The following is a 19368-nucleotide window of genomic DNA, read 5'->3' on the forward strand; positions in this document are numbered from 1 at the left end:
GGCTGTGACGAGTAAACCCCCTTTTCGCTGCCGGCCTGCGGAGCCGCCGCTCCGAGGAAAAGGGGGGAGGTGAGGGCGTACCCAGGCGTGTCTGCGTGAAGGGGCACTACCCAACCAGGCCTGGTACAGCCCGGCAAGCGAGGGGAGCTGTGCCGAGTACCCCCCAGCGGAGCGCACCCCGGGACCTTCCTCACCTCATCCTCTTTTATCAGCCCTGTGTGTTATGTGGAGGTGTGAGCGTGTGCGTGTCACCGCGTTGTGTCCGTCGCAGGGCGTGAGGGAGGGAGGGAGGTGGGGAGGGGGCCGGGGTGGGGAGCGAGAGCCCTAAGAGATACCCCAGCAAAAGCCGGGGGGTCGGGGAGGGGGGCGCTTACCTGCCCGTCCTGCTGCAGGTGGTGGTGGAGGATCTGCGAGTGGGGTTGTTGATGCGGGGTCAGGATGTGCATGAAAGGGGTGGGGGGATACGCCGCCGCCGTCGCAGGGTTGATGGGGCCGCCGCTGCCCAGCGCCGAAGGCAGGTTGAAAGAGGCTGCCGGGGTTCCAGTGTGAAATCCCTGCTTCTCGAAGGATTGCTGAGGAGGAGAAACCAACGGTGGGGTCAGGGCTGGGAGCTGGGTGGTGGTCCCCTGCCCCTGCCTGGCTGTGTGCCCTACAAGTCATGGGCCCCAGAGTGTGTGTGGTGCAGAGAACAGGCAGAGTCTCTGCCTACGGCTCCTTCTGGGCTTGGAACTGCTCTAAGCTGGGACAGGCTGAGCATTTCCCTTCTCCCTGGCCGGCTCCTCCGAGGGGATGAGACCTCATTGCCCAGGGAGGCTGTGTCAGAGCCGGGCGCCCGCTCCCCAGCAAAGTGGTGCCCTCCCTAAGCACACACCAGACACTCACCTGAGTTTTGGAGTAGACAGAGCCCGAGATGTCCGGCACTCCTGTGTTACTGGATGTCACAGATACACCTGGGGAGAAGGAAAGGCAAGAGAACATTAGGCAGGAGCTACCACCAGTATCAGACAGTGGAGAGCTCTAGTGACCCAGCAGCCAGGGCAGGTCTGGAGACAGACATCGTCCTCAGGAGCAAGGTCTGGGCAAGGCCAAGCTGCAAAGTGCCCATACGAGCGTTAAGTTCTTTTGCTCTGGCCACGGGCAGTTGTTGAATGAGTCCAGAAACAAATTTAGGGGCCTGCTGCCATCCAGAGAAATGTACATTCTTGAAGAGCCCAGAAATAGCAACTCTGAGGACGCCGGGTGGGGGATGCAGCAGATGGACAAGGAACCAGACTCCCAGCATGACACAAGAACAGCCCGAGAGCTCCTCGGGTGTAAACCAGCGAAATGCACGTAAAGGCGACTCAGCTCTGGGCTGGGATGGTTGGTGCAAGGACTGGCAACACCAGTTTGATGGTGGTGGTGCAGAGGAAAGACCCTCCAATCATTTAGGGCCTGGAAAAAGAGTGGAAATGAAAGAGGTTTGAAAGACTCAGGACCAGGTGACCTGAAGAACTTTTGCAAAGAGAAAATAGTGTCTTGAAGGGCTCTAACGTAGTGAAAAAAGGCACAAGAGGAATTTAAAGGCTGGAGGAGGGACCCAAACGCAGGCCCTTTGTAGGTTAGCCAGATGTTAACCAGTGAAACCCAGTACTGAGCCAAGCAGCGGGTTCACAACATTCCTGAATCAAGGACACTTCCCTAGAAAGAATGCATCTGCCAACCACAGGAGGCAAACAAGTTCCCGGGCTCAAATCTAGAATCACGACTGTTCTATTGATCACACACTGGCAGTAAAAAGAAAAACCAACCAAGAAACAAAACCCCAAATCCCAAACGACTGAGCAGCCTCAGCTCTCTGACGTGAGCCCGAGGCCCCAGCCACCCGCCTGCCGGGCACAGAGGAGGGCGTGAAGTGCTCAAACTGCTCCAGACCTGGATGCAGAACAAGCCTGGGCCTTTCCAAGGGGAATCAAACGCCTCTGCGAGTTGCACCGCTGCCATTTTCCTCCCTTAGAGCTGGAGGCAGTAGGACAGCAGTCCCCTGACACAGCCAGGGAGACTGTGACCAAGCCCTGCCGTGGAGGAAGATGCTGTCCAGTCTCTTACCAGTGCTGTATCCGTGAGAGCCATAGCCACTGGGCTGCTGGAAAGGGGTTGCTGATGCGTTGACGCTGACATTCACACCGTGCTGCTTGGAAGAGGTAGGAGCAACCTACAGAAAGGAGAGGAGCAGAGTGAGGAGAAGCTGCCCTGCGTTGCCCCTCCTGCCCAAATCCCACGCCCTGCCACTGGGAAACTCACAGGGAACACGGCGGGCCCGTATTGGAAGGTGCTGGGGAGCCCTGGTACCCCTGTGTAGTACGGCAGACTGGTGTAACTGTAGCCAGGAGGCAGCGCCGGGTTCAGGAACGTCTGCTGCGTGGTGTGGTGAGTCTGGGTCTGGCTCTGCTGAGGCTGGGCCAAAGTCGTTGCAGGAGCAGGGGAAGAGGCATCAGCTCGGCCAAATTTTGTTAAGTCACCTGGAATACAGGAGAGGAAAGGAGGCTGAAGAACAGATGTGTCAAATCCTGGCCCACTGCAGCTCAGCCCAAAGGTGACCCAGCCTTTTGATCAACGGTGACTTAGAAATATAAAATTATAGAATCAGTTTGGTTAGAAAAGACCTTTAAGATCGAGTCCAACCGTTAACCCAGCACTGCCAAGGCCACCACTAACCCATGGCCCTCAGCACCACATCTACACGGCTTTTAAATCCCCCCAGGGATGGGGACTCCACCACTGCCCTGGGCAACGGGAAGAATTGTTTGACTTGAATCAACCCCTCTCCTACAGCTACTAAGGGCTGCAGCCCTTCCAAGCCCTCAGACCTTTGCACACTGATAAGGCCAAGCTGTTAATTGCCTTCCTCATCCCAGAGAGGAAGACTTCAGAGGGGAAGGGAAACCCACGGCAGCTACCGCCTGATGTCAGCCTGCGATCCAGCACTAGATACACCCGGCCACTGGCCACCTGTGCAGCAGAGCCCAGCTGCTAGAGCTCTCCCTAAGCCCCCTCCATGCATCAGCAGCAGCCCTGAACACAACTCAACTCCCTCCAGAGGCCGGAGCAGCAGCCTGAGGGCCTCTGTCCTACAGCAAACAGCTCCTCATTGAAGAGGAGAGTCAAATATCTTCCAGTTTGAGGATGTGTGAATGGCCCCTTTTTACAGCAGGGCTCACACCTCCCTCCCTCTCTCTCTCTCTCTCTCGCTGGTGGCACTGAATCAAAGCCCAGCAGCCCATGGAGAGCACATGGAAATATCTCTTCCCCTCTTCCCAGCCTGGGCACGGCGCAAGGGCTTGGCTGCAGGGCTCGGGGAAGCTCCCTTTGCTGCTCTGTACACGCACCTGCTTGGCTCTTCCATGCAAACACTCTCCCTATTCAGAGCTCGCACAGTAACACAGTGAATTTCCCAGCGCTGCCCTAGCTCACGAGGGAGTCCAGGAGAGCCACAGACATTAATTATTACCGATGTTAACTGGGCAAATTAGGCACGCAGCAGTGCTGCACTCTGAGCTTGGAATTTCAGCCTCAGCGTGCCGGGCAAAAGCACTTCTGCACAAACAAGCTCCTGCTGAAGGAGACACTGAGATCTGCCCCATGCACCTGGGGGGACACCGGGACCTGCCCCACGGGGGCCTGGGGACATCAAGATCTGCCCCACACAGATGGGGGACACTGGGACCTGCCCCACGGTGGCCTGGGGACACCAGGACCTGCCCCATGTGTGTATGGGGACACCAGGGCCAGCCCCACATAGGTTTGGGGACACAGGGACCTGACCCATGTGGGTATGGGGACAGCAGGGCCAGCCCCACGTGAGCCTGGGGACCTGCCCCACGGGGGCCTGGGGACCTGCCCCACGGGGGCCTGGGGGCACCAGGACCTGCCCCACATAGGTGTGAGGATGCCAGGGCCAGTCCTCAAGTGCAACAATTCCTAAAGCACGTGGAAGCTCAGCACAGCTGCTGCCCACTGCGACCCAGCAGCGTGAATCAACGCACCTACCGAGGTCAGTGAGAGACCAGTCACCCACTGGGCATTAGGTTTGAATCTGACAGGTCCTAAACACCCTCTTTTCTTTCGCCATGAGACTGTTGCATAGATAAAAAACTTAATTTCTCCAGATTTTGTGTTTCTTTGTATTTTTACTTAAAGTGCTTGTGAAGAAGACCCCTGCCTCACCACGACCTGCAAAACACTTCCCCAGTTTGACACCTCCCAGATTCTTGCAGCCCTTCCTCGCTCCCTTTCCAACCGCTGCATCAACTCCTACTTGTCCACATCTTCCTGCTGACACGCCTCAACACGACCAGATAATCAAAGGCAAGAATTTAGCTGCTGAGAAACAGGCTCCAGACCAAATGCAGCGCAGGAGGCTGGTGCAGACGTAGCTCCAGTGGATAAATGGCCCAGGAAACCAGTAAGCAGCAGCACAAACACCTGATGGGATAAGCAGAGCGGTCTTTTTCCCCTACCAGAGTACGGATTGCTGCTCAGGCTGCCATCTCTTCCAGTCAGCGGAGTGGTGGGTGTAGGGAATGGGATGCTGTAGTAATCCTGAAGGAGAAAAACAAAAGGAGAAGAAGTTTTATGAGCTCTGTTCCAAGAGGCAAAGCAGCATCGTTTGGAAAAGAGGAATTTCTGGACTGCAGGTGCTAGATCTGTTGGAGTATCGCAGATCAATCAGACACATCGAGGCTGATCACGGCCTACAGCAACCCCAGGGTTTTGTAGCATGCACCATCCCCCTCGTCTGGCTATTAGAAGAACCAGATAAGGTCTACTGGTGTGCAGTCAAACTGCCTGGACCTTTCCCCTCCACAACACAAGGGACACATGTCGTATTGCTAAATAAACCCATTCTCATACAAGTTATTCAGTCATTGCCTTTTCCAAGGATCAGAGGCAAGTGTCTACAACAGCTCACGACATCAGTGTCGGGCAAAACAGCTCAGCCTGCTGCAGCTCTCACCTTCCCTCATCACACCGTCGATGCCACTGCCTGAGTAACTACTGCTCCTAACTCCCCAAGCGTGAAGGAGCAACTATTAACTCCTCACAACTGCCATGGAGAGGTGCACCCATGTAGCACCCTGCTTTCACCAGCTCTTCAGGACCACCTCAGAGCCTGGCCCACCTGCACACCCCCAGCACGGGCAAGCTGTTGGAGCAGCGCAAGTGGCGTGTCCACGTCAGCCTTCAGTACTCACCAACGGGAATCTCGTCTGGAGCATTTGCAAGTCATCGTATCCATACACCTGTGGCTAGAAAAAGAGCAGGAGTGATGTTAGGGACACCAACTAGATAACCACACTTATCTAATTTTAGATTAAACATTTAAACATGAGATAAAGCCAGAAGCAGACAAGCAGAGGCTACACAATGACCTCGGCGCAGGCAGCCAGCGTTGGCTACCTCAAGACTGACGCTGCCAAGAGCGTTTTTATGAGCTGCTCCAATGAAGAGTGAGCACCAACGCCCAGCACCGCTGCTCCAGACCACAAAGACGCTCGACAATTTCCCTCTAGAAATTATTCCACCACCAAAATCTGTCCTTACCCTCAGAAGAGGGCTGTGACACACCCCTAGGCTTTGTGGCAGCTGCCACCCTTGCTCTGTTTGGCCTTTGTCATCCCACGTTGCTAACACAGCTCCACACTCTCATGAGCTGTGCTCTGCCCAAGGGCTGTTGCTCCCCAAAGATCGGGGAGGCTGTAGGGACCAGGCAGACAGAATCTGCTCTGGGGTGACCAGAGTTACAGACATTTACCCCCATGGGCACATGGATTTCCTCTGCTAGTGTTTTATGGCAAATAAAAGCTCCAAACTCTCCCCACACAAGGCAATCACGCTGGGCTGACGTTACAGGTTTTGTTTTCTCTGCTCTACTACATCCCTCCCTGCCAGCTGAAGACGGAGCTAGGAGGGATCTAGTGGCATGACATGACTGCAAAGAGCCGGTCCTCCCACTCACCGGATAGGCGTGTAGCAACCCTGGAGCCATGATGTATGGATTAGGCAACAACGGTGGGACTCCAGGAGGGAGATTGGGAGGGGCTTTTCCTGAAGGAAGAGAAAGGAAAAAAGTTTCACAGTGAAGGAAACAGCAGAAGCTGCCTCTCTCAGCCCCCACCACCCTCCTCCTGTTTAGCAGTAGCCAGGAAAGTACCTGATGTTGTTGCAACGGAGCTGCGAGTTGAGGCCGTCACTGTGGAGTTACTGCTGAGGCTGAGGCCCAGGCTGCTGACACTGCTGAGGCTGGATGAAACGCTTACGACCGGCGGGGCGGCCGATACCGTGCTGGAGGAGGTGGAGAAAGTGCTAGCAGATGAATGGAGGCTCGCTTCACTCTCCACACTCGTGTGCTAGGGAAGGAAGGGAAGAGGGTCAGGGGAACAGGGAGGTGTAACAATGCAGAAATATCGCAGGATGGTGTCCAGGCAAAATATTGTGTGGCTCTGTCTCGGCTGCTGCAGGCTACAAAGAAACCTGCTCTGCATCTGGCTTAAGTCCAAAGTCCTGCCAGCAGCCAACCCCTAATGCTTCCAAGCCTCTCGTGTGGCTGTGTCCCAACACGTCTGTCTGCTGGGAGAATCAAGGCTGAACACCGCATTTGCGGCAGGGAGATTAATTCTGCTGCAGAAGCCAGTACCCGGGCACTCTGTCCTGCAGAGCTCCAGCATATGTCTGAACAGTGACACTCCATCAGCTACCAGTTTGCTCTGACATCTGGTTGCAACTCCACAGCACTTTCAAGAGCTGCTAGAGGCTCAAAAGAACCCACTGCTATGTCTGGAAGAGGCAAGAGTGTCAAAAGCCTCGAGCCAGAGGTGCGCAGTGTTCTGACATAACCCTCCACGCAACACCCAAGTTCCAGTGGGGCAACCAGCAGCTTGGAAGCTCCTGTGACAACCACAGACCCCGCCAGCCTCGCACCCAAGGTCGGGCACGCCAGCAGCCCTCTCCGAGCTGAGCAGGAAGGGGGGTGCTCGGCACTAGAGCACACCCAGACTCACCAAAAGAGTTGAAGTTGACGTTCGCCCAGAGGATGTGGATGAGGACAGACTGTTCTGCTGGGTGGGTAACGTACTGCGGAAGGAGGAATAGAAGGTTGTCAAGCCATGGTGCAAGAGTTGCCATTGGTAGCACCAGGCCAGATCCCATTCCCCATCTACTCCACAGAATCACAGAATCAATGAGGTTGGAAGAGCCCTCTGGGATCATCGAGTCCAACCATTGCCCTGACACCACCATGGCAACTAGACCAGGGCACTAAGGGCCATGTCCAGTCTTTTCTTCAACACCTCCAGAGATGGTGACTCCACCACCTCCCTGGGCAGCCCCTTCCAATGGCTAATGACCCTTGCTGAGAAGAAATGCTTCCTAATGTCCAACCTGAACCTCCCCTGGCCAAGCTTGAGGCTGCATCCTCTTGTCCTATCGCTGGTTGCCTGGGAGAAGAGGCCGACTCCCACCCCGTTACAACCTCCCTTCAGGGAGTTGTAGACTGCACTAAGGTCACCTCTGAGCCTCCTCTTCTCCAGGCTAAACACTCCCAGCTCCCTCAGCCGTTCCTCGGAGGTCAGACCCTCCAGACCCTTCCCCACCTTGGTCGCCCTCCTCTGCCCTCGCTCCAACACCTCAACATCTTTCTTGAAGTGCGGGGCCCAGAACTGGACACAGGATTCAAGGTGCGGCCTCACCAGTGCCGAGTACAGAGGGACGATCACTTCCCCAGACCGGCTGGCTACACTATTCCTAATAGAGGCCAGGATGCCATTGGCCTTCTTGGCCACCTGGGCACACTGCTGGCTCATGTTTAGCCGACTGTTGATCAGCACCCCCAGGTCTCTTTCTCACCACGCTTCCCCCAGCCTGTAGCGGTGTGTGGGGTTGTTGTGGCCCAAGTGTCAGACCCGGCACTCGTTCTTGTTGAACCTCACGCCATTGGTCTCGGCCCATCGATCCAACCTGTCCAGATCCCTCTGCAGACCCTTCCTACCCTCCAGCAGATTGACACTCCCACCCAGCTTGGTGTCATCTGCACATTCACTGAGGGTGCACTCAATCCCTACGTCTACATCATCTATAAAGATATTGAACAGCATCGGCCCCAGAACTGAGCCATCGAAGAGTCCACCCACCCAAGCCCCAGGTAGCCAGTTTGTCTGTGAGGATGCTGTGAGATATCTCCTATGAGATAAATCACCTCAGTCTTCCCCACTGCATGAGACAGATTTGATGTCTACTATAGAACCCGGCTTCTAGTTCTGCTTCTCTAGAAGCCCCCCCGCCGCGCTGCTCACCTGCTGAGTTGGGCGGTGGTCGTACTGGGGAGTTCCTCACTGTGGCTCAGGCTGCTCAGAGCTGTCGAGTGTTGGCTGGCTGTCGTCAGCAAGGACGCCGCAGATACCCCATCGTTGAGCGGCGTGATACTGGGAGCAGAGGGGGAATCAGATTTCACTGCGGGGCCTGTAGCACCTGCGAACAAAAGCTTTGGGTTAGGGGCAGCTATTAGCAGCTCCTGGAGGGTGATTCAGCGATGAGGATCAGCAAAGGCTCAGCTAGAGGAGGGAGCAGGGAGGTCTGGGGCTTCCCTCAGTGCTGCCAACCGCTTAAAACACTTGTGACAGTGTGATTGTGTTCTATGCCTCACTTCACCCCAACACCGCTGCTGGCTCTGCAAAGAGCTTCAAGACCTACAGATGAGATGACAATAATTTCATAGAATCATTTTGGTTGGGAAGGACCTTGAAGATCATCAGGTCCAACTGTTAACCCAGCTCTGCCAAGGCCACCACTAACCCATGGCCCTCAGCACCACATCTACACGGCTTTTAAATCCCCCCAGGGATGGGGACTCCACCACTGCCCTGGGCAGCCTGTGCCAGCGCTTGACAACCCTTTTGGGGAAGAAATTGTCCCTGATCTCCAACCTAAACCTCCCCTGGGGCAACTTGAGGCCGTTTCCTCTTATCCTATCGCTTGGGAAAACAGCCTGACCCCCACCTCACCACCCCCTCCTTTCAGGCAGTTGTAGGGAGCGAGAAGGCCTCCCCTCAGCCTCCTTTTCTCCAGGCTAAACCCCCCCAGGTCCCTCAGCTGCTCCCCATCACACTTGTGCTCCAGACCCTTCCCCAGCCCCGTTGCCCTTCTCTGGACTCGCTCCAGCACCTCAAGGTCTTTCTTGTCGTGAGGGGCCCAAAACTGACCCCAGGATTCAAGGTGCGGCCTCACCAGTGCTGAGTACAGGATGATCCCTGCCCTAGTCCTGCTCTGATTTGTTTGTGAAAGACATCAGGGAGCGACTCATTGAGGATCTCGTGGATCCATCAGCAGAAAGCTGAACATTTCAAGGCAAGCAAATAATCTGAGTGGCAGCAACTAGTCCAACAGGGAAAGGACTTGCTATTAACACAGATAAAGCTTTTCATCCAAAGCAAAGAATATGAGCAGTACAAGAGACTCAGGACACCCACTGCACCGACAGACTCTTACCTTCAACGGCCTGTGTGGTTTGTAACGGCGTGGGTTGTACAGAACTGAAACCATTCTGAGGAAGAACAGAAAAAAAAAGAGCACTGGGCATTGCAGCTGATCATTTCCAGAGGCAAATCTAGTGTCAGCCCCCTCCCACACTCCCTCCTCAGTCGTGAAAAAGGCGTGTTACCAACACAGGTCACCAGACCGTGTCGGGGTCGGTCCCAAGCTCAACCAGCCCAGTGCCAGTGTGACCCCCAAGCGCGTATTTGAGAAAGCAGCGCAAGAAGTTTCTCTGCTGCTGGTAGTTAGACTGGCTCAACATCCTCAACCCAAGTTCCTTAGCCAAAATTGACATTACTGAACTTGTGTGTAGCATGCAAGAATCAAATCCTTAAGACAAAACTAAATCCTCCGCGTGAATGCCTCTCTGCAGCAGGGTAATTATGTGTGACACGACACATGGCCTGCAAGCAACTTAACCGCTGTTAACCCCACTGGCCCAGCCCCAGGTAAGTAACATTAACTAAGGGCTCTGGTAGCAGCCAGAAGAAAGGTCTCACGAAAGTCCACGAGCCACGTGGTGAGGCTGGAGGATCGCAGAAACACTTGCTAAACCACTTAGCTTCCTCGGAGACAGCGCTTCACACGCTACGCTTACTCAGCACAAAGGGTGAGCAAAGCTATTTTCCTACCTTGGCCTGGGTCAGATCTTTCTGGGGCGAGGAGGAGATTGAATTTGGGTACCGCCTCGTCTGGGTGGATCTCTGTTCGTACAGTGGTCCCTGAGCGCTGTTCTGGGAGGTAAACGTTGCTGTCTGTATTGTGCCGCTCTGGTAACCAGACTCCTGGCTTTGATTGGACGAAATTGTGGATGAAGATTCACTACGGAAAGAAAAAAAGAAAAGGAGTTTATGTTTTCCTCTAAAACAGTCCTGCTGTAAGCTGCTGACCCAGACTGTAGGTTCTTCACTTCAAATCTTCAAAATAAAGAGCCCCAAGCATCAGCATAAAGGCACCACACAAAGCCACCAAGCAGAGGAACATACCCAGGCAAGGGCTAGCCTGAGCACAGGAGGATGCTGGCACCTAGCTCCAGCCTCGCCTCACACCCTGCTGGGCTCTGGGTGACATTTCACGAGCTGCCACCACTCAAGGGACTGGCCGGACACTAAGGGTCAGACCAAGAGAAGACAGGAACACCTCGCTTTGGCAAGCATCATCACTGGAGATACACCTACTCCACGGCGTCCTGGTTTGCCAGGCAAAAAGCAGGACAAAGCCCCAAGAATCTGTTCACCAGGGACAAGGAGCAGTTGTGCTGGGGGTTCTCCTCCAGAGTTTAATGGTAGCAGGAAACATCAGTTTTCTGTGTAAGTCCCACAGGCCAATCAGTCAGAGCTGCCTGAATGAGTCTGCTGGCAACTTACGCTTTGCTGTGGCATACGTTGTCCCCCCTTTGTGACCACGGCACAGTCAGAAAGGGTCTACTAGTATGCAGCCTAACTAAACCCCACGGGATCAGCCGCCTTCCAAAGCTACCTGCTTGGATTAACCGTTCCCTTCCTCATCCTCACCTAGCCGTGCTGGTGTACAGGCTGCTCTGAGGCTGGCTAACGGCGGCGCTCGTTGTGGGCGTCGATTCGTACTCGGCGAGAACAGGCTCCGAACCAAACTGTAACGCCCCAAACTGCAGGTTTAGCCCTGAGATATCCGCTGAGCCAGGCATCTCCACCGCAAGCGCAGGAATCTGCAAGGGAGGAACAACAGCAAAGGTCAATTGCTGCCTGGGAACAGCACAGAAAATCAGCACAGTGAGTCCAGAGAAGAGTAAGGAAGGTGGGGAAGGGTCTGGAGCACAAGTGTGATGGGGAGCGGCTGAGGGACCTGGGGGGGTTTAGCCTGGAGAAAAGGAGGCTGAGGGGAGACCTTCTCGCTCTCTGCAACTACCTGAAAGGAGGGTGTGGTGAGGTGGGTGTCTTCTCCCAGGTAAGAAGTGATAGGACAAGAAGAAATGGCCCCAAGTTGTGCCAGGGGAGGTTTAGGTTGGAGATCAGGGACAATTTCTTCCCCAAAAGGGTTGTCAAGTGCTGGCACAGGCTGCCCAGGGCAGTGGTGGAGTCCCCATCCCTGGGGGGATTTAAAAGCCGTGTAGATGTGGTGCTGAGGGCCATGGGTTAGTGGTGGCCTTGGCAGTGCTGGGTTAACGGTTGGACTTGATGATCTTAAAGGTCCTTCCCAACCAAAATGATTCTGTGATTCTATGAAAATGACTTTAGTATCCACATTTCCCAGCGCACGATGGTAGTTACAGGCTTGCATTCTGAGTTACGCTGTTCAACCCAGGCAGACAAGCTTTTCTCCGCCACCCCCACTAACAGCCAACCCTAACAGCAGGAACACCAAGCCCAGCCCCTCCCTCACCAGACCAAATGAATTTTTCCACAGCTCTAACACCATACGACCTCTCCTTCCCCACCATCAATCCACACCTTTGATGTTAACGATGCTTTCTTCTTTTGCTGCTTCAGCTTCTGCTGTGCTGGCTGGGGACTGGAGGATTGGTTGTCCGAGGACCCTGGGGACATCTGGGGAACAGGATTGGTTTTGCTGGGCAGCGGCGAGGAAGGGGGAGCCGGCACGGTTGTAGAGGCAGTCACCACAGGCTGCTTCTCCTGCATGAACACTTCTATCATGGTCGAAGTTGACGTGAAGGCCTGACGCTTGGTGAAGGGACTATGCACAGAAGAGTCCGTTGGGTTCTTGAGATCTACTGGGAAGGAGACAGAGTTGAGTTAGTAGGATTTGTTTCCTTAAGACTAAATCAAATTCTAGCACTTCTCAGCATCAAGAAAAATAAAATCATTTCACGCTATGACTCCTCCTGGAGCCTGTTAAAATCAGAGAGCAGAGAACCCCAGCATCTCCACTCCCAGCCTTGCATTCTCACCACCATCAGGGCAGAGCCTTTCAAGCCCTTCTCCCCTCAGCTCTTTCCACCATCTCCACAGGACAAAGCAAGCTTGCACCAGCAGAAGTCCTCTAGGAAAAGGTAGATTTCAGAGTCCCTTGTGTGGAGGCACTGCATGTCAGCGTCCTGCACAAGCCCGACGCTGCTTCCTTCCCCCTCGCTGCCAACGTTTCACTGCCTGCTCTTTCCTCCAAGCAACACCACTGCTGGGGGCTGCCCACCCTTAGGTCTTTGCACAACTGCATCACCCTCCTCCTTCACCTAAGCCTTACCACAGCTTATTAAAAAACAACTCCTATTCTCTCTGACTCTCCTCTGTGGCTCCTCGTCTGAAAAGATCAGAAGCTGCCAACACTGACCGTCTCTAGCACAGGGCTCGATTTTTCTTCAGCTTAAGATTTGAACCAGAGCCATTTCCCTATAGCAAGAAATAAAATGCACAAGCTGAAAGAAATGGCACTAGTACTTGACCACAGCAGGGCTCAGCACCTCATCTAAAAAGCAGGAGCCTCTCTTCATCACTGCTTATTCCCTCATGCCAGGCCAGAGGCAAGAGTTACTTTCTTGGCATTTAACAGTCACCAGAATTGAATTCCTTTAGAAGATAACATGGTCAGCAGTGAGATGAAACTGACAAGTGTTGGTATGCAGGACCTATCCTCCAGAGGTGCCCACTTTAAGACCCCTTCTCTGTTACACCAGGAAATAGTTCTGCACGCTGGGAGGGTCTCGGGAACACCAGACCCCTGGCCCTCAAGCTGGCTGGAATGACCAAGAGGCAGATGGATTCAACTGGTCTAAGTCTAAAAGGAACAGGGAAAGATTCACATGCACTATTGCATTTTACTCTCACAAACTTGTACCCACAGTTCTTTTCATTTCTCCAGCAGTTGGTTGTGAACTTGAGATCTGGCCCTCCACTGAATCCCTCACACCACATTTCTGTGGTTCTGGGAGAACACGCTCCGCTCTGGGGAGCCACCCTGCTTTTCCTTACCATACTGCACGAGAGACGAGGTCTGCGTAGTGGATCCCATGTCCCAAGAAGCAGCAGTGGTGTTCCCCCCAGGCTGGGTGTGCTGAGCAGCCAGCTGAGCCAGAGCCTGGGCTGTCTTGAACTGCTCCAGGAACTGAGAACCTGTGGTGCTGCTGCCTTTGGCCTCGCCGACATCTCCAAACCCTTTCCCCAGCATGCTCACCTGCAATTTCAGCAATGAAATAACAAAGTCAACGTCTCCCTTGGCTTGGAACTTGGCTCAGAGGACAGATACATCTCGTAACATAAACCTGAGCACCCTGTACCCTGCTGCTTCTCTCTGGGTGCCTCAGCTTAACTCTCTTGAGCTCCAGATGCACACAGGCAAGGAGAGCTCGTACTTCTCTCACAGCCATTATCACACATGAGCACAGGTACACTTATCTGTTGCCCAACCCATGGCATTGTACAGTGTCGTGGAGGCTTACAAAGAAAGTTAACAGACAGGACCTTTAAAAATGTACAGAATTATTCATGTGCACTCGGTTGCACTAAAGACAACCCAGGAGAACTCAGCTTTACAGGTAAGGTGGTTTTGCAAACCCTTCCTGAACTATCTCACCATTAAGCGTGCAATTTTTATTTCTTTTGCTCAAGTTACACAAAGAAGCATCTGCCCAGGTCTGTGACATCCCTGATTCACATTTAATGCCTCCTTCCTTCACCTGTCAGCAGATGCCAGCATTTCATCCCACACCAAACTCCCAACCAGTCCCACTTCTCAAACTGTTGAATTTGGAAGCCCCTGGACTGCAGGAGTTTTTCCTTTCCTCTGAGCAGGAAAGCAGCACGTGTTGCAAGCCTGACAAGGGCAACAGGGGAGGAATTATCCTGATTATTTCTAATTAAGCGATGGATTTCATGCCTCTGTATTTAGAGTAGACTAGCAAATCATCCGAGCAGAGGACTCGGCCACCCACAAGAAGCAAGCAGGTGTCAGAACTGTATTTCCCACATTGCCCAAACACAGAGAACATCAGGGAAACCAACACCTGCCAAAACCCACGTGCTGGCGGAGCCCAGGCTTTGCTTACCATGCTGTGGTGAGAGAAGGAGTTACCAGAGGCGGGCTGGGATATAGCACTCTGCTTGGAATTGCTGAACACCAGCGGCTGGGCCAGGGAAGGAGCCTGGGATGACTCCAGGTTTGTTGACTCATTCTCCATAGAAGAGGGTGTCTTTCCCAGCAGGACTGCAAGGTCGATTCTGGGTAAAGAAGACAACCCACCAAGGTTAACGTGAGCTCTGTCACATCCCCTCACTTCCATTACAGTGGCATTCTACCTCCAGCCTCACAATTTATAGCTTTTACTTCACAAATTGAATGATCTGCAGAACATTAATTCACAATGGCCAGTAGCACCTCAAAAGGACAGAGACCAAGCAAGATCCTGCACGACCTTCTATTTTAAAGCATTAACTTAACACAGCAAAATGCCCCCAAATCTGAAGAATCAGCAGCAGAACCCAGGAAAACTCTAATCCAGGATTAGGACCTGGAAACTCCTAAGTCAACTTTTCCATTTAAATCCATCTCAGCTTATTCAGAGCTGTTGCATTTTAGCGAGCTGGCAAGGTTTAGTCTGAGATAACAAATTGCTCTGGGACTTGTGCACCACTTTTCCCACATAAACAGCAGGGCCACGGGCTATCACCTCTGTCCAGCTGTGATTGTCACATTCTCGGCGGGCAGAGGCACTGAAGACACGTTGGAGGCGGTGAAGATCTTCGTCTCAGACAGCTGAAAGATAAAAAGGGGAAAAAAAAATCCAAAAGTGAAAACAGCGTCTCGGGACTCGAAGTAAAGCACACAAGCCTTTTGAGACAAACAGCCCCAGAAAAATTCAAGAAATTCAAGTGTTTAGATTTAAACTTCTCTAACATTTGGCTCCCATCAGAATCAGCTTCTATTTCATTTGTTTCTTCTCAGTCAAGTGCTGAGAAGAAATCACGTGCCAGTGGAAAAAAAAACAAACCCTTCTACAAATTTCCTGCAGTTCACAAATCCACTGGGGTCTTAGATGCTCTGAATTGATGGTACACAGCACTGATCCACAAAACCCACTGCACAGGGAGGTGCAAACATTGCTAGGGAAGTCAAAGTAAAGCTTCAGACCCATAGTTAAGCTTCCAACAATCCTGGTCTCACCTGGATGATCTGAGCAGAGACCAACAGATCTACTTCAACTATGGAAGGGAAAATAATATTGTTAAAAAATGAATGAAGGGAAGGTTTGATGATTCCTTGTGATTTGGCTCAGAACATCTCTGAATATAAGCAGCTTTTATTCCAGGCTGAGGAGCTGCCAGCAACTAAACTGCAAGAGTTTAAAAACAAAAATCAGGAATCCCTGGGAGCATATCACACACGCTGAAGGCAAGAAGGGCTATCAAAGGCTCTCTTCAAGCAGAGACCTGACTGAACAGAGAAGCTGCTTGCATCTCCAAACGCAGCAGGAGTGCTTCCTTCAGACGGTGCCTGGAAAGCAAAAGCCTTCCCTTCATGCCCGTTCTGTTGGCTCAGCAAAAATGAGCATGGAAAACTAATAATAATACTAAAAAAGCCCAACCTGCTCCTGTCTGCAAGAACAGGAGTTCTCTCTGGATTCAGGGAGGGACTGAAGCCCATTTCAGAAGAAACTGATACAGAGGCATTAACAGCAGGTGATAACAGCATCCATTCTCCCCTGAAGGAGATGCCAGGTAGAGAACAAAAAGCAGCAAGACACTCCAAAGAGAAAGTCAGAAGGCAAAGCCAAGAGCTTCTGTTCAACCCAACTCACAAGGACCAGCAAAGGCAACGTGACACATGCACGAAACCGCTGCTGCCTCCTCCACAGGGATCAAAGGCTCCTCCCAAACTGCTACTGCACCGGAGGAGCGGAGCAAGAACCTTGTGTGGAGCCAGGCCAGTTTATGGAAGAATTCAATCATGTAGTTGTTGGAAATGAGAGGACCAGACTTGATGCCCCAGGAGATCCCCTCCTGTCTTGGGCTCCTGTGACAAGCTCTACTACACATCTACTTTCGAAGCAGCAATGTTTACTTATTCGTTGTAGCTCCTGGAATTGGGAGCCTGGCTTGGGCTATGCCCATCGTTTGGAGAGGATGGGCTTTGTGCTCCTCTCGTAGCTGTGTGCTGACAAACAGGACAGCAGCCGCATAGAGGAGAGAGGTTTGGAGAGTACCTACATCTTCATTCCAGTCCTCCGTGCCCCATTCTTCTGTCGCTGCCCTCCACGCACCTACGAGGATAACAACAGGTAGAAGAGTTACGTGTGCATCAAAGCTCGACCTCCAAGAGCCAGGGCAGCACTGGGGGAGCTTTGCAAGCAGCTGAGAGGATTTCTATTTGCCAACCAGACAAGTTAAAGCAGCCGACCCCAACCCACGATGGGCAAGGTGCCACGATGGGATCGCCTCAGCCTTCCTCGGGCAGGCTAGGCTGGAAGAGAGGGACCGCTGGGCTGGCAGCTAGGGCAACGCACGCACCCCGACACCGAAGAGGGAAGCTGAGCTTGGCGAGGAAGCCCCGGCATCATCCCCAGCCTCCTGGTGCCACTTTCCTGATTCTCCCTCGTATTGCAGTAGCTGCAAGTTTCTGCGCCCACGAGCAGTTGGTGTCACCCCAGCAGCTCCGACAGAGCATCTCCTTCGGGGGCTTCCTGCCAGCTCTTGGGCAGGACCTCACCACCCAGATAAACCTTGAGCTTCTATAAAACCCAGGGACAACGAAACCATTCGTATGGTTCATCTTTTTTTTTGTTCATGTTGAAACCTCACTGTGCCAGGAACTCCAGGCAAATGGGAACTGGAAAGGAAAATCGAAGGGACTGAGCAATCCACGCATATTCTGTGACCGGTTTCAGAGATATGCTCCAAGTGAGTAGCTTAAAATATCAGGGAGCAAAGCAGGAGAGTTCAGCTGCAATCCAGCACAGCGCAATTTGTCAGAGAGCAAAATTTACCAGGGGAAAGGAAAAAAAAAGCCACATCTTCAACTTGTTCCATCCTTCACTTCCATCACAGTTTAACTTTGGTACTTTGATTTTTACGTGGCGACTTCCAAATGCATTGGACAACTTAAAATTTGGTGTGGGAGGAGAGCAGGAGCATTTTACATCCCCAAAAAAACTCAGAGCACAAAAGCAGCCCTGTTTTGCGCAGCTTGTTTTCAAATCAGATCAACAAAACCCAACAAAGCCAACAGGGTGAATCTTGGAGACGTTCACAAGGATGGAACAAGTTGGCATCAGCCCTTTTAGAAGCTGAAAGCCTTTTACAGTGTAAAAACACAGGATGTGGGGAGTGAGAATATTGCAGATTCCTCTGCAGGACACAATCAGGATCGCTAAGATTTTGCGGGGAAGAACACAGCAGATCTTCCCATATACACTTTAATTACGAGGCCAAAACATCCCAACAACTGTTTGTCTAGAAGTGGGGGATTTAGTGCATGAAATAAGTATGTTACCATGTTTTGCTGGATGTTTCATTTTGCCTGACAAGTCGAGCCAATTCAAGAAGCCTTCCTGGATTATTTTTTTTAAATATTCAGTTTAGAAATACAGATATTAATACAACACGACTTCCTTGAGTGCCAGAAGCCTTGAGGCACACTGCTTTGCCTCTTCCTCCCCAGACAGAAGCATCAGGAGTTCAACACATTCCATGCAAAACACATCTGGGATTTAAAAAAACCCAGATTCCACCATTCCTTAGATTTTTTTTTGGTGCCCTCACAGCAGTACCGTGAAGGCTACTTTCCAGATCTTCATGGATCACAATGATCCTCCCAGCTCAAACCTTACCCAAGAGGTGAAGTGGGAGCTGGAGGTACCTGAGTCAGCCGCAGTTGGCAAGGGAAAGCAGGGAGCCAGGAGAGTTGCCCCAAGAAGAGTTTGTGCGTGTAGGAACATGGCCCAGAGCTCTCTTAGGCTTGGGGGAAATGAGAAGAAAAGCAAAGCAGCAGGAAAAGCAGAAGGAAATCCTGCAGATGAAGAGCAGCCACTGATGGGGCTTTCCTCACCAGTCCACTTCTCGAGTACCCAACACCTATTCAGCACAGCTTGTGCTCCTTGCACACGAAGGGACAGATGGAAAACAGAAGACCTGCGATGTACAACCAGGCATCCTCCAGAAATGCTCCACAAAGCTTCCTAACCAGCACAGTGTGTTTAGTTTTTTTACAGAAACCGAATGGATCACTCTCCATCAAGCTCTTCTGAAGAGCTGCAACGCCCTGACACTTCTAACACCATTTCAGAAGTGTCACCTTCTGCACAGCAATCCCTCCTCTCTGCTTTAAGGAAGCCCTTCAAAGAGATGCTGGTCTTTAAGCTCCTCAAACCAGGAAAAAGGGGAAAAAATAAAATTAAAAGTCAACAGGAGTCTGCAGATATGAATGTGCTGAAGAAAAAAATCCCACTGTGTCTTCAAGATTTTTTTTTCTCCCCCAAATCCACTATCTTGTCATTTTAAACTGTGAGATGAGCAACCAGCTTGCTCCTCCCTCAGCCCATCAGGCGCTCTGCTGCTATCTCAGTGACTGGATACCTGCGTGATGGCCCAGCCTAGGAGGGTGACAGACCCAGACCCCCCCACTCCGCACCTCAAAGCAATGTGAATCCAAACAAAGCCAAAGTGTGGCAATAACACAATGGCAGCGCCGGAGCAGATGGCCTTGTGCTGCCTGCAGGAGTTACAGATTAACCCAGAGGTGAGAACTGGGAGATGCTCCAAAGCAACAGAAACACTCCGAGTACATCTGCCTCCGGGCCCCTGCGAAGGAGAGTCTGCAGCCTCAACACTCCTCCTCCTGTCCTGACTTTGAAGAGCAAAGTGGCAAGTTCCTCCA

At 52.4% G+C, this 19368-nt stretch overlaps 1 protein-coding gene across 15 annotated transcripts in view; it reads right to left on the reverse strand.

Annotated features, from left to right (window-relative positions):
- Nucleotides 1–19368, reverse strand: part of UBAP2L (ubiquitin associated protein 2 like) — a 32164-nt gene that overhangs the window by 989 nt on the left and 11807 nt on the right. For 8 of the 15 annotated variants that reach the window (XM_068414333.1, XM_068414330.1, XM_068414329.1 and 5 more), the window contains 18 exons: nucleotides 16704–16756; nucleotides 15167–15252; nucleotides 14546–14717; nucleotides 13473–13674; nucleotides 11997–12274; nucleotides 11082–11254; nucleotides 10200–10389; nucleotides 9523–9577; nucleotides 8331–8505; nucleotides 7041–7113; nucleotides 6194–6389; nucleotides 5999–6087; nucleotides 5235–5288; nucleotides 4500–4581; nucleotides 2284–2501; nucleotides 2089–2194; nucleotides 883–950; nucleotides 375–572 (listed from right to left, as the gene is read on the reverse strand). In XM_068414333.1, the coding sequence (XP_068270434.1) occupies nucleotides 375–572; nucleotides 883–950; nucleotides 2089–2194; nucleotides 2284–2501; nucleotides 4500–4581; nucleotides 5235–5288; nucleotides 5999–6087; nucleotides 6194–6389; nucleotides 7041–7113; nucleotides 8331–8505; nucleotides 9523–9577; nucleotides 10200–10389; nucleotides 11082–11254; nucleotides 11997–12274; nucleotides 13473–13674; nucleotides 14546–14717; nucleotides 15167–15252; nucleotides 16704–16756 (2468 nt within the window). Of the gene's footprint in view, nucleotides 1–374; nucleotides 573–882; nucleotides 951–2088; nucleotides 2195–2283; nucleotides 2502–4499; nucleotides 4582–5234; nucleotides 5289–5998; nucleotides 6088–6193; nucleotides 6390–7040; nucleotides 7114–8330; nucleotides 8506–9522; nucleotides 9578–10199; nucleotides 10390–11081; nucleotides 11255–11996; nucleotides 12278–13472; nucleotides 13675–14545; nucleotides 14718–15166; nucleotides 15253–16703; nucleotides 16757–19368 lie in introns of all 15 variants that reach the window. The other 7 variants (XM_068414323.1, XM_068414327.1, XM_068414325.1 and 4 more) reach the window with 1 other exon arrangement.

The sequence above is a fragment of the Nyctibius grandis genome, chromosome 17 (assembly GCF_013368605.1).
Source record: "Nyctibius grandis isolate bNycGra1 chromosome 17, bNycGra1.pri, whole genome shotgun sequence".
NCBI classification, from domain to species: domain Eukaryota; kingdom Metazoa; phylum Chordata; class Aves; order Nyctibiiformes; family Nyctibiidae; genus Nyctibius; species Nyctibius grandis.